The following is a 14,566-nucleotide window of genomic DNA, read 5'->3' as shown; positions in this document are numbered from 1 at the left end:
AACTATGATTTTTGAATAAGCAAAATCTCGTGTTTAGATTTGAAAAGGTTGTGCCCTAATTTACGGGGTTTCGACTTTCTCGACGAATTCAAACATACGAATCCTTTTAAACTTAAGTTTTTTAAACAATCTCGGAAATTATTAAAAGATCGTGTTCTAACTTACGAGACATGATTTCTTTTCTAAACCTGAGATAATCAAATACCTTTCAAAATAAATAATTTATTTTTTTTAGGCATTTATTCACGTATCGAGAATTCAAGACATTGTATCCTAACTTACGGGATATAATTTTCTTTCTCGATTAACGTGAAATATGCACTTTTTCTCGAAATTTTTAGCATTTCAACAAAGGATCATGTTTTGAATCTTTTTCAAATTTTCAATCTTCGACACTAAGATACTAATTGATCAACTAGGTATCAATTTTGGGCGTTACGAGGGTGCTAATTCTTCCTCGTACGTAACCGACTTCCGAACCCATTTTTTGATTTTTGTGGACCAAAATCACTGTTTTGATAAAACCAAATTGTTTATTAAAACAACCATTTTTCGAGGTGGCCCGATCACACCTCATCAAAAAAGATTGGTGGCGACTCCCACATTCATTTTCATTTTTCAAAACCCAAGTGGACCCCGTTTTATCAAAAAAATGGTGTCAACAATACTCACATAATAATCATATAATAGTAAAATAATGTTGTAAACAATTTACTTTTAAACACAAGAGAGACACAAGGATAAAAATTCATTAATTTGCATTACACTATATTTTCAGATTCAATTTTCATGCACACGAGCTTACTTTTTTTTCACTAGTTCTTACAAAATTAATAGATTATTATGATTTACAAAGAAAAGGTAAATAATTTAATTAAATTATATGAGATAGGTTGTTTTAAAATCCCCTACGTATACAGACACAGGGACCCATAAAATAAATTGTACATATGTATATTATTGCACCACGTACAGCATGGGGGAATCAGTATGTAATGCCAGAAATGCAATTTGCTTTTATTACAAAAATACATATCCCAAACATTGTAAACATGGTCATGCTTATATATAATATCATACTGATGTGGGTGGCAATATTGGTAACATCACCTGCAGCTTGTACAACAGTGCTATTGCAAGGATCGGCTACTAGTATTTGTTTAACATAGATTTATTTAATTTTTAAATTTTTTATGTATTTAAAGAAATTTTGAGGCCGTCTATATTCAAACCAAAAAAGTATAAAACATAAACTTGAAGGGTCAAATTAACATTAGGCCATGACCATCCAAGGGAAAGCAGGAGTGATCACATCAAGAGGGGCCACATGCAATGCTCAGGGTTGGGTTGCAGATCATTCTAATATCTCATCTGTATAAAGTAGAAATATTCTATGTTTACTCTTTTTTTTTAAAAAAATATTTATATTTGACATTTATGGTTAATATATATTTAGATATATATACAAAATTTAATTTTTTAAAATATATATTCATTTTAAATACATATTATATTCAATACTTACACTAAAATCGGATTAAAGGATATTATTCCTCTACACGAGCTAGTGGGTTATATACATAGAAAAGAAAGCCACTTTATGCAAAAGATACGCACAGTACACACCTCATTCTTATCTCTCTCAATGCAACAGCTTAAAGCCTGCTTTTTCCTTCATCATTGAGGCTCATTACTACTGCACCCATTGATCCCTTCAATCATCTCATTTATGTACTCTCTTCCCCTTCTCTGCAACAACCACCTTAACTGCCACCTCTTTTCCTATCAAATGGCACCCAAAGCTATTTTTCTCCTCCTAGTCTTACTTAGTTTCATGTTTTGTTCTTCTCAAGTTATAACAGATGATCATCAGTTTAAGTTCTTCAACGCCATGAAAGCTTCTCTATCAGGAAAGGCCTTATCTGATTGGGACATGAGAGGGAATAGTTACTGCAATTTCACTGGAGTTACCTGCAATGATAAAGGGTACGTTGAACGCATTAACCTCTCAGACTGGTCACTCTCCGGATATTTTCCAGCCGACGTGTGCTCGTATCTGCCGGCTTTGCGGGTTCTTGATATCAGCCGCAACAATCTCCATGGGAACTTTCTCAACAGTGTTGTCAACTGTTCTCTCTTGGAAGAGTTCAATATAAGTTCTGTTTCACTAAGGGAAACACTTCCTGATTTCTTCAGAATGACATCGTTACGTGTTCTTGATTTGTCATACAATTACTTTCGAGGCGATTTTCCCATGTCGATAACTAATCTTACCAATCTTGAAGAGCTCTACTTTAATGAAGTTGATGAAATGAACTTATGGCAACTTCCAGAGAACATCTCAAGGCTGAAAAAACTCAGAGTTATGGTCTTAACGACATGCAGGTTGTATGGCCCGATCCCAAGATCGATAGGAAACATGACCTCACTTGTTGATCTTGAATTGAGTGGGAATTTCCTTTCAGGTCAGATTCCAAAGGAGCTTGGTTTGCTTAAGAACTTGGAACAGCTTGAACTTTATTACAATCAGCACCTATCGGGGACAATACCCGAAGAACTGGGAAACCTGACAAAGCTCGGAGACTTGGACATGTCAGTCAACATGTTGACTGGATCCATTCCAGATTCTATATGTCGACTTCCCAACCTTCGAGTTCTTCAACTTTATAACAACAGTCTTACAGGAGAAATCCCTGGCGTTATTGCAGATTCCACAAAATTGACCCTCCTTTCACTCTATGGAAATTTCCTTTCGGGGGAACTTCCACAAAACATGGGGAAGACGTCACCATTGATTGTTCTTGACTTGTCTGAAAACAACTTTTCAGGTCCATTGCCAGCTGAGATTTGTCAAGGAGGTAAATTGCTGTATTTGCTTGTCTTAGCTAACAAGTTTTATGGGAAGTTGCCTGAAAGTTATGCAAACTGTAAGTCTCTTATTCGGTTTCGAGTTAGTAATAATCATTTGGAGGGTTCAATACCAGAAGGAATTCTAGGCCTCCCTCATGCTTCAATCATTGACTTGGGTGACAATGATTTTACTGGTCCTTTTCCAAGTTCAATTGAAAATGCTAGGAACTTATCTGAACTGTTCTTGCAGAACAATAAGTTGTCTGGTTTTTTGCCTTCTGAAATCTCTAGAGCTATTAATCTGGTGAAGCTTGATCTCAGTAACAATCTCCTGTCTGGTTCAATACCTTCAGAGATTGGCAATTTGAGGAATCTCAATTTACTTATGTTGCAAGGTAACAAGTTTGGTTCCTCAATCCCCACTTCACTTTCTTTACTGAAATCACTCAATGTTCTTGATCTTTCAAACAATCGTTTGACTGGGAAAATCCCCGAGAGTCTCAGTGATTTGTTGCCAAATTCCATCAACTTTTCAAACAATCAACTTTCTGGACCAATCCCTCTTTCATTGATTAAAGGAGGGTTGGCTGAAAGCTTTTCAGGCAATCCAGGTCTTTGTGTTCCAGTCCATGTCCAAAATTTCCCCATATGTCCACAGATTTACAACCAAAAGAAGGTAAATTCAATGTGGGCAATCATAGTTGCAGCCATTGTCATCACCATTGGAACTCTCCTGTTTCTTAAACGACTTTTAAGTAAACAGAGAGCTGTAATAGAACATGATGAGACCTTATCTTCATCATTCTTTTCATATGATATGAAGAGTTTCCATAGAATATATTTTGACCAACATGAGATCCTTGGAGCAATGGTTGACAAGAACATTGTGGGGCATGGAGGATCTGGCACAGTTTACAGAATTGAATTGAAAAGTGGAGACGTTGTTGCTGTGAAGAAACTATGGAGTAAGACGGCCAAAGATTCATTTTCAGAAGATCAGATGGTTTTTAACAAAGGAATGAAGACTGAAGTTGAGACACTTGGAAGCATAAGGCATAAGAACATAGTCAAACTATATAGTTACTTCTCAAGTTTTGATTGTAACCTGTTGGTTTATGAATTTATGCCCAATGGGAACCTCTGGGATGCTCTTCACAAAGGATGGCTCTTTCTTGACTGGCCTACTAGACATCAGATTGCCCTTGGGGTGGCTCAAGGCTTGGCTTATCTTCACCATGATTTGATGCCACCTATTATTCACAGAGATATCAAGTCAACAAATATCCTACTGGATGCTAATTATCAACCCAAAGTTGCAGATTTTGGAATAGCCAAGGTTTTGCAAGCAAGAGGGAAAGATTCTACCAATACTGTCATTGCAGGCACCTATGGTTACTTGGCACCTGGTAATATTCTGATTCAACTTCACTTCATTTAAGATATTATAATTTACGTTACAAACGCAGCTTTATATTTTTGTTTTTACTTTGAGTTTACATGTTGAGACCAATATATTTCATTTAGTTTAAGTATCCACATACATTATTTATGTTTGATGTATATTTGCGGATTAATACGAGGATATAATCCGCCAAGGACCCTCAAAATCTATGAAAATCTTGGAGGTTCCTTGGAAGATGATATCCGATATCAAGTCTAAGAGTAACATAGGTTTCCATTTTAATGTCGCCAATATAGGGTGGATTCTGACTAATTTATCCAATAGAGATCCTAAACATATATGTATATATATAGAATTTATAGTTCACCTTACACTCGAATATGGATGTACTTATTAAAAATAGATTAATTATTTTTTTTTAAATTTTCATGCATTTGAAGAGTTTTTAAAAAGTCATATCTACATATTTGATATGGAATCTAGTTTTTAGTTTACTCAAACTGATTGACTAAAATCTAAATGATGACTTTTGACAGAATATGCATATTCAAATAAAGCAACAACAAAGTGTGATGTATATAGCTATGGAGTGGTGTTGATGGAACTAATAACTGGTAAAAAACCAGTAGAGTCAGATTTTGGAGAGAACAAGAACATTGTTTACTGGGTTTCAACGAAACTGGAAACAAAGGAAGGTGTAATGGAGGCCTTAGACAAGAGTTTGTCTACTTCATTTAAGGATGAAATGATTCAGGTTCTAAGAACCGCCATGCGTTGTACATGCAAGAACCCATCCCAACGTCCAACAATGAACGAGGTTGTTCAACTGTTGATCGACGCTGACCCATGCAGATTAGGTTCTTGCAAGCTGTTATCAACAAATAAGACCAAGGATGCATCAAATGTCACAAAAATAAAGAACCAAACAGATGTATGATCAAGATCAACGGTGTATGATGAAGTTCTTTTAGGTGAATTAACATAGGTTCTATATAACAGTAGGGTCTCCTAAAGTATTATTGAAAGACCAGTGGTAAATGGTTTGTAGGTTCTCCCTTTCTTTTTTTATTGTCTTTTTAGTTTTACTTTTAGCTCTTGTAAGAACCTAAGGAGTTTAATCAGTATAACTGCTTTATGATAACGCATAGCATTAGCATCTGTATTAAATCATTGTATAGCTTTTGATAGCTTTGTTTTCCTCTTCTTTTTTTCTTTGGCATGAGAGTTATCTAGAGAAAGGAACACTTCAAAAAAGGAAAGCACAGTGTGAAGGGTAGAGGAAGATGTGATTTGTAAGAGGCTTTCTTTTTTTACTTAGAAGTGGGTTCTGATTCTATTTATAAGTGTAATGGTATATTATTCTGACTTAGATATGAGTATAAAATATATAATATATTCAAAATTTTTAAAGGTTTTCTTTATATCCCATGTTCATTTCTGAACAATACTGAATACTAATGTTAAATATAAATACTTCCAACAAAATAAAACACTAAAGTAATATAGATGCAAATTATCCATCGAGAGAAAGTTGAATTCACTTATTGATTAAAAGCATCTTTGTCCCTACAATTAAGTAAGGGACAGACAAGAAAGCACAAGCCTATATATTGCTTTTTTCCTGTTTCAGATATTTCTTTTCAAGTTTTCATTATTCGGTTGAAGTAAATATAATGCATTGAGGTTCCCACGGTTGATTCACAGTAAACAGTGAGCCATGAAAATCCACTCACAGGTTAAAGTACCCTTGGGTTATTAAAGCTATTTTGATGGAGAAACCTTCATTTATAAATATTCTTATATAACATTCAAATAAAATACGAGATAAGAAATAAATAATTAACAGTTTGAAAATCATTTCCTAACTTTAATTATTTTTTTTTGAAGTACTCTTATTTGATTTCTGTGTCTAACATATATCCCGCCATAAACATGGAAATCATGTAAAGTAACATAAACTAAACACGCTAAAATCATCATGGAAGTAATAATATACAGCTATAGTAACTAGATCATGACCTATACATCATTGAGTGTTATTTGCATCAATGAATGCCAAAATACGTGTGCATATACTTGGCAATTGAATTGTGTTGTTATCAACTTTGTGAGTGGTTTCAGGGACCCAAAGAAGAATAAGATTCATTGGAGAAAAAAAATATATGTTTTCTTTTGAGCATGGTGGAGAGTCCATATAGAAAAGTTGAAAGCAATGATCAATGAAATTGTTTTTAAACAAAAAGACAAGGTATATGAAAGCAAGCTTGGCTATTTCAATCAAAAGAAAATAATAAAAAAAGAAAAAGGACAAAAAAAAAGAAAGCTTGAGGATGATATATGAAGCTGCTTTCCAAGAAAGATATGTCCTCTCCTTGAATGCAAATTAACAAACAGTAGGCATTCAAAACAGTGCACATATTCATTCAAGCAATCATCCTTTGAAGTCAAAACTACATGAATTCTTGTCACAAGTACGGTTTCTATAAGGGTTTAGCACACAAAAAAAGGGGGAAAAACATGCCTAATGATGACACTTTCACTGAATCACATACCAGCAAGTAGGAGACAATGCCTGTTTTTCACAACGATGGATTGCTGATTTAGTTCCCGCTCTGTGTATGAAATGACAAATCAGAGGTAGTAAAATGGTAAGTGTGGGCTAAACAATAAGATAAAAAAGGTAGATAATGATGGAGCGACTGATTGAAACACACAAAAAATGGCACTAACTACAAAAAAGAAAACCTGAGCTAGTACGTATCTGATATAGTGTAATGAGTGTGCCCCATGGTGTTAGAACTGGTGGCTCAACCCTGTTGAAGTGGTATTAACAGGGTTAGGCACTTTAATAATAAAGTTCACATTTGAATGCTTCGGTATCTGATCCAGGTAATTGGAACTGGGTGCACTCACAAAAAAAAAAAAAAAAAAACCAAGACGAGAAAAGACAAAGAAAATCTGGGTTATGGGGGAGACTTGGTTTTTTTTTTCTTATGTTCGTAATTTTGATAATTTAATAATTCTTGTTATATAAATTTTGAGACAGTTTTATTTTAATTACAGTTAGAAGAGATAAAAAAAGATATTTGAGAAGATATTAACAAAATGGTAGACTTAAAAATAAATTAAAAAGTAAAAATTTTGCTCTAAATTAAAATATGAATAATTTAATCCGTCTTTTAAATTTAAAAGGTATATAGACTTACATAAACAAGCTTGATTGAACTATGATTAAGAAAATTTTATATGATATCTTGGTAATGCATCCATGGCAGTGGAACTGGGTGCAAAGAAAAGAAAATATGAGTTTTGATTAAACAATAAAGAAAAATGAGTTTATTTGAAATATATGTAATTGTATATATTTTTTTGATTTTTCAATATATGTATCGGAGCGAATCCAATAACTAATCCTTTTTATTCTATAAGCCTATTAAGGGAGTCGATGTTATTAGTTTTAAAGCTGCTTCATACACAAAGTAAGGATCGAACTCTCGATCACTTATGAAAGTAAAAGAGACCATTGACATCTCACCTAACTTTTGTGGTTATATAACTGTATATTTTAACATGTCATAATTTTGATAACTTAATAACAATTTTTTCATTCAAAAGCAAAAAAAAAAAAAAGGATAATGATTTTTATTATATATTTTTTAGATAATTTATGTCTTTATATTTTGTATTATTTTTTCATACGATGTTTTAATCTTTTTTCTTAAGCCAAAATCAGAGCGGAGAGAAGTAAACAGCAGACAAGAACCTTGGGTCGGACAAATCAAATGAGATTCATTTCATTGGGTGTTTTTGGATAACAACAGTTTTACACAAGTTAAAAGGCCAAACATAATTCATAAAATTGTGGCCCAAGCTTAAGTTCCAAACAAATTTAATAGCATTTTTCTAGGCTTAATGATAAATTTGACTAGTAACGTTTATATGTTTTGTCAAAATAGTTCTAATTATATTTCTGAGCCTTTTTTGGCCATCAACTTTTGTTCTCTTTTTCAATCTGTTTAAAAAAAAAGATTTAATGAATAAATTCAATGTTTCAAATTTTCTTTTCTTTCAAAATGTTTCAATCTTTCATACGTTTATTTATTGAAAAGTTTTCTCTTGAATTAATTTTTTAGATAATTATGTTTATTTTCTTTTAATTAAGAGTTATTTTTAATTTAATGTATTTTTTATTTTATTATTTTCCACATTTAATTATCTTATTGAGTTATTTAAATGATAAATTATATCTTATTAAAAATATTCCACATCATCCCTGTTATTTCATTAAATCTGTTAGAAAAAGCAGATTGAAAAAAGAACAAAGGTTGATGCCCAAAAAAGACTCCAAAATACAATTAGGGCAATTTTGATAAAACATGCAAACGCTAAATTTGTCATTAAGCCTTTTTTTTAAAGAAAAAGCCCAATAAGGGCAAAAATCATATTAAACTATGAAATATCATCCTATAACAATCGATGGATGAAATCTGGAGAATCTAAACCGAAATCCAAAGCATCATTCCCATCTATCAATCAATGTGCTAAATAATGGGCGACAAGATTGGCTGACCTGTGGGCAAAAGAAAAACTAACAACACCAAACGAGTTACAAAAAACTAGGGCCTCATTAACAATACGACCATAATAAGATAAATCTAAAGGCTCACTAGAAAACTTATTAACAACAAAAGCACAATCATATTCTAGAATGACTCTGGAATAACTCTTCTCAAGGGCCTTCTTAGCAACGCAAAATAAAGATAGAGCTTCGGTTGGATGAGCATCAAAGGCCCCAGCAATTAAGAAAGTAAGTCTGACGATCACCATTCCCTCATGGCCACGAACTACGGCATCACAATAAGCAAAGCTCATCTTCGCATTCCCTACTACATCAACAATAATTTTGACCTCATCTTCATAAGGCAAAGACCAACGAGCCACGATTGAACATCTAGGAACCAACAGTGCGTATAAGAGGTTGTGCACCCAAGACTCACAATGAAATGACCTAGCTCTCAACACCACATCTTGCAAGGAAACATCCTGTCCCTAGATAACGATCATATTCCTAGCCTCCTACAGTTTCCAGAGGAGCACAAGAAAACTATTGAAGGCTTTCTTGTCCATCTTCCACATTGCCTTATCGACCTAGTTGATTGCACTACAAAAAGACAATCAGAGCAAGTCATTATGAATACTATATGAAATTAGAGCATCCCTTGAGGTAAGGTAATCCCTTAGAGCATGCATGGCATCCTCCTTTAGAGCTCTATACTAAGGACACCTAGGATTTGCACCTTGAGAGAAAATAGCACACCTCTTAGCCGTTGAGAGAATGCCATGGCCTAATCTCCACCCAAAAAGTCGAACCTTTGGAAGGGTTCTCACCTTCCAAAGTCCCCTCCAAAAAACCCTATGCGGACCCATCCCTAAGGATTGTAGAAGAAATCAATTATAACCCAAATTCGTGGTATAAACATTGTTGGGTACATGCCCCATACTAAGATGTCCTCCTCATGTTTCTCCCCTATAGGGATTTATGCTATTGGTTGCCTTTACATTGGTAAAACATAAATTTAATAATAAAAGATTTATTATTAAAAGATTTGTTTAACATAAATCGTAAAACATAAAATTTTTAATCATGTGATAATGGTTTTGAATGTCATAATTCATGTTTTATATTTATTAGCTTATACGTAAATATTCTTTCGGGTTCTGAAATATATCAAACACCAAAATTTCAAAAATTATTTAAAAATGTGACTTACTACTATTTATTTATTTTATATATTTTTAAAATTTTAATTTTTTTATAAATTTAAAACTACATTTAGAATTAACTTAGACAAGTGAATGTCAAAATTCATCCTCAAATTTTAATAATTTTATGAATTCTTAATTTTTTTGACGAGGTATGATAACAACCAATGATAGAAATGGTTAATAAAAAGTTTAATTAATATATTTGTATTTATTTGTTAGACTGAAAAATTCAACCATTGATTCCTCGGTATAATATAAATACCAAAGTTTTATTAAAAAATTTATAAGCAACACAAATTTGATTATATCATTAAATTTTGTTATCGTTTATTAAAATATCAAAATTAAATTTGCATCAAATATTTACATAACCAACCAAACATGCATCCATTTGGAAAAATCATATAAAATATTAGTAGCTATGAGCTACTAATGAAAGAGACAGATGAAAAAGAGATTCAAGTCATCCAAAATATTGCACTAATAATTATTCCAATCATCAGCCTAAGGCTTAGTAACATCAACAAATCAATAAAAGATGTCGATTTCATGATATTTACATGACATCGTGACATGGCAGTTCTCCTCATCGAGACATCGCCCTTGTTCATCCTAATGTTATAACGTTGAGCTTTGTGATGTTGTGATGTCATCGTCTGTTTTGTTTCCAGCTCCACCTTGCTTGAAACACTCGAATTTTTGGTGTTGTTTTGACCTGGTGACCCCCTTTTTGATAGGATTATTGATGTTTGATCTAACGGAACATCTCTACTAACAATGATCTTACTTGTTTCTGGGCACCATAATTTTATAGCCTTTTATCTTGATAGCAAAACCTAGAAAGATACACTTCACAGCTCTTGGTTCAAGCTTTCCCTAACTGAATCAAGTATAAGCAAGACAATTGAATACTTTAAGGTTAAAGTAATTAAGAGGATTACCCAACCAAATCTCTTCAAGAACCTTTCAATCTAATGCGCAAAGTGGAGACTAGTTCACCAAATAACTTGCCAAGTTAACTACTTTGGCCCAAAACTCCTTTTTTAAGTCTACGTTGGAAAGTATGCATCGAGCTTTCTCAAGTAAAGTTGCACGGTACCAACAACAGTGCGATGTCGATCAATTCCTTCCCGTTTTAAGAAATCATTAAACTCCGCTAGATAGAACTCAAGAGCATTATTTGTTTTTAACCGCTTTACGGGCTTCTCGGTCTACTTTTCTATTAAGGTCTTCCACTACTTGAAGATCTCGAAAACTTCATTCTTGTGTTTCAAGAAATAAGCCCAAACTTTCCTGTAGTGGTCATCGATAAAAGTTAGAAGATATCTGCTAGCTTCTTTGGAGACAACTAGAGTCGTACCTTATAAATCAGAATGAATATAGTCAAGGGCCTCCTTTGTCCTGTGCACTGCCAAACCGAAGCTGACTTAAGTCTGCTTCCCATAAACGCAATGCTCGTAGAAGTCTAATTTTCCAGCTCTGGTACCTATGAGAAGACCTCTTTTGCTCAAAACGATCATACATTTTTTTCTTATATAACCGAATCGCATGTGCCACAACTAAGTTGATTTAGAATCCGTAAAGAGGTAATTTTTTCGTGTCGTCGTGACGTCAGGAGAGTCCTCGTCGTGACGTGGAAATGATTTCACCTTTGCTTCCGTAATTATTGCTGAACCAGACACCGTTAAACCTTGTAGAATGTATAGACTATCGACTTTTTGTCCTTTCATCAAAACAAGAGCTCCATGAGATACTTTTAAGCCATTTGATTCAATAACGATCTTACACCCATTCGAGTATAGAATACCCAAAGAGAGGAGATTCTTTTTTAAATCAGGCACATGCCTAACATCTATAATGTTTTGAATATCCTATCATGCATCCTAATCTGAATGTTATCAACATTGGTTATTTTGCAGGGTGAGTTATTTCTCATAAACACAACTCCATCTTTAATCGAATTATATGTGGAGAACCAATCCCTGTTGAGACACATATGGTAGGAACACCCCGAATCCAAGATCCACTCGGATGTGAACTTAGACCTTTTAGTCATTGACACTAGCAACAAATCATCACCTCTATCCTCAACTACATCAACTTTCTACTTTAATGTGACCCATCTTTTTGCAATAGCCACATTACTTGTCGTGGTTTCTTGATTTCGATCTCACTTTAGATCTTCTTTGACCCGAATCTTTAGACTGTTGTCTTCCTCTAGCAACCAAAATTGAGGCTTGCCCATTTGATTTGTTCTTTGAACCTAACTCATTGTTGAGTTTATCCTTGCTTAATAAGTTTCCCTTCACATCCTCAAATGAGTCTCTCTCTGCCATAAATCAGAGTTTCCCTGAAATTTTTGTATGAATGGGGCAAAGAAAAAAACAATGACATAGCTTATTCTTAATTGTCTATGTTGGCCTCGACATTCTTCAGGCTATTAAGGAGAGTAACAAATTCACTGATATGAGCTCTAATATACTCACCTTCTGTCATACGGAATGTGTATAATTGTTGTTTCAATACCAAGCGATTTGCGAGAGACTTTGTCATATAAAGGGCTTCCAATTTCCTTTATAAGGTTGCTGTCGTTTTCTCCGTAAGTATCTCTTGCAATATATTATTCGTAAGGCACAACTGAATTGTTGACACTGCCTTCTAATCAAGCTCCCCCCATTTTGTCTGATTCACATCAGTAGGCTTTTATCCTGTAATAACCTTTTTCAAACCGTTTTGAACAGAATTGTCGTCATTCGAACTTGCTACAAACTGAAATTTGTGATCCCATTGAATTTCTCGATATCATAACTCATTGCCATCTCTGAACGGGTTGAATGTGGAAATCAAACCAAATTTTGATACCAGTTTGTTTGGTTAAACTCGAATTATGCAACGAATAAGAACAAAAAATGAGAAAAATCAGACACAAATATTTACGTGGAAAAACCCCTTCGAAGAAGATAAAAAACCACGAGAAAAAAAACTTCACTAAAACTACAAAAACCAAAAGATGAGTAAAAGATGGAGAAACAAACAAACCCAAATCCAAAAAAAGTACAAAGTTCTATCAAAATTCCCACAAACTCTCTTTTAATTATGTTGTTGAATTAATCTCTCTAAGATTGCTAAAAGCCCTATTTATAGGCTAAAATTCGTCACGAATCTGATTAGAATGTCCTAGAGTTATTAGAGTTTGATTGGGAAAAGATAATAAAGTTTAACTAGGAGAAAAAACCGAATTTAGTGGGGAACACGTTGCCACATCGTAACGTGGCATATTGGCTCGTCGGGATGTCTTTCTTTGCGTTATCAGGATGTCTTTGTTTCATCCGAAATGCGAGGTACGCTCCTTAACAAATAACAATATATGAGAGTAATAATCGATAATTGGTTTGATTCTTAGAGCAAAAATTTGAAGTATGACATAGTAGCAAGATTGAGTTGATCAACAATTTATTTGGACTAAAATTACAGTTACTTTGAAGAGGTGAAACAACAACCATTTAAGAATGATCAATATCTGATTGAAGGCTAGGCAACATTCAAATGAATTTGAAATAGAAGTACATTGTGGTAGCAACTAAGTAGAAAATTTATGGTACAAAAGCCGGCTATTTGGCAGCATATTCAAGAGGCAAACGGTGGAGAGATTTAAGGCTTGAAGGCAAATGGCAACTTCATTTCAAGCAAATATTGTCAAGAAAAGGGGTACCAAATAAAACTTATGAAAAAGCGAAAACAATAATTGCAAGTAAATTGAGCAATGCTAGAAGTAGTGCTTAAGAGTAATGCCAATTGTTTTAGGCATTGGTGAAAAACAAGGTAGAAAACTAATGAACACTCGATATGTTTACGCAGTTCGATTTTCCTACTTCTGCGAGGCTTTGCTCAGAGAGATAATCTACTATCTTAACACCTCATAAACAAGTGATTACAAGCCAAATCTAAACCAATCTTCAAAATATGTTCCCATAGTAGTGTTTGAAAATCATGGATGAGCTTACACGCATCCAAAGTATTAGCAAATATCAACGATTTTATTATAAAAAATTGCCAACTCCATATATGACAAATTATAAGGTTGAACAATGCCAGACACCAATATGCATGGCTTGTGATACTGCTCAAGGCACTCCTCAAAACTACCTCTAACAATTTATATGGAGCAAACTTGGACAGTTGATGTCCACGAAACTAACTAAAAATTTGACTAAGACAAGTGCATCTATCAATTAATAGTATAGTTATGGTGAGCAAAGATATCATTCCCATGAAGACTAAAAGTGTTAGTAATTATCGTATTTCTATTATTTAATCGATAAATTCGAGTGATTGATTAAAAACTAAAATTAAATAAATAAATAAATTAACTAACGAACACGACAAATAACAAAACAGGAAAATAACTGATTAACAACCAAGAAGCTAAAGAATACCTAGTAAAGAATTTACCAAGATTTCATCTGTCATTATCAATCTAAATTACACAATTTCTTTACATAGTATCTTGATCCGTAGAAATCCCTAAATTTATGCTAATATCTTTTT

The 14,566-nt window shown here is 33.5% G+C and overlaps 2 protein-coding genes across 2 annotated transcripts; one reads left to right on the top strand and one right to left on the bottom strand.

The window, feature by feature from the left end:
- Positions 1-1,614: 1,614 nt before the first annotated feature.
- On the top strand, positions 1,615-5,667 carry LOC105770677 (receptor protein-tyrosine kinase CEPR1). The gene is made up of 2 exons (XM_012591994.2): positions 1,615-4,256; positions 4,789-5,667. Exons 1-2 carry the CDS (start codon positions 1,730-1,732, stop codon positions 5,187-5,189), a joined length of 2,928 nt encoding a protein of 975 aa, XP_012447448.1. The 5' UTR covers positions 1,615-1,729; the 3' UTR covers positions 5,190-5,667.
- Positions 5,668-8,785: 3,118 nt separating this feature from the next.
- On the bottom strand, positions 8,786-9,679 carry LOC105766887 (uncharacterized). The gene is made up of 2 exons (XM_012586439.1): positions 9,570-9,679; positions 8,786-9,203 (listed from the first exon to the last, which is right to left on the bottom strand). Exons 1-2 carry the CDS (start codon positions 9,677-9,679, stop codon positions 8,786-8,788), a joined length of 528 nt encoding a protein of 175 aa, XP_012441893.1.
- Positions 9,680-14,566: the final 4,887 nt, after the last annotated feature.

The sequence above is a fragment of the Gossypium raimondii genome, chromosome 5 (genome assembly GCF_025698545.1).
Source record: "Gossypium raimondii isolate GPD5lz chromosome 5, ASM2569854v1, whole genome shotgun sequence".
In the NCBI taxonomy this organism is placed as follows: Eukaryota; Viridiplantae; Streptophyta; class Magnoliopsida; order Malvales; family Malvaceae; genus Gossypium; species Gossypium raimondii.
The sequence above is the reverse complement of the archived record's forward strand: the minus strand, read 5'-3'. Positions and strand labels throughout refer to the sequence as shown.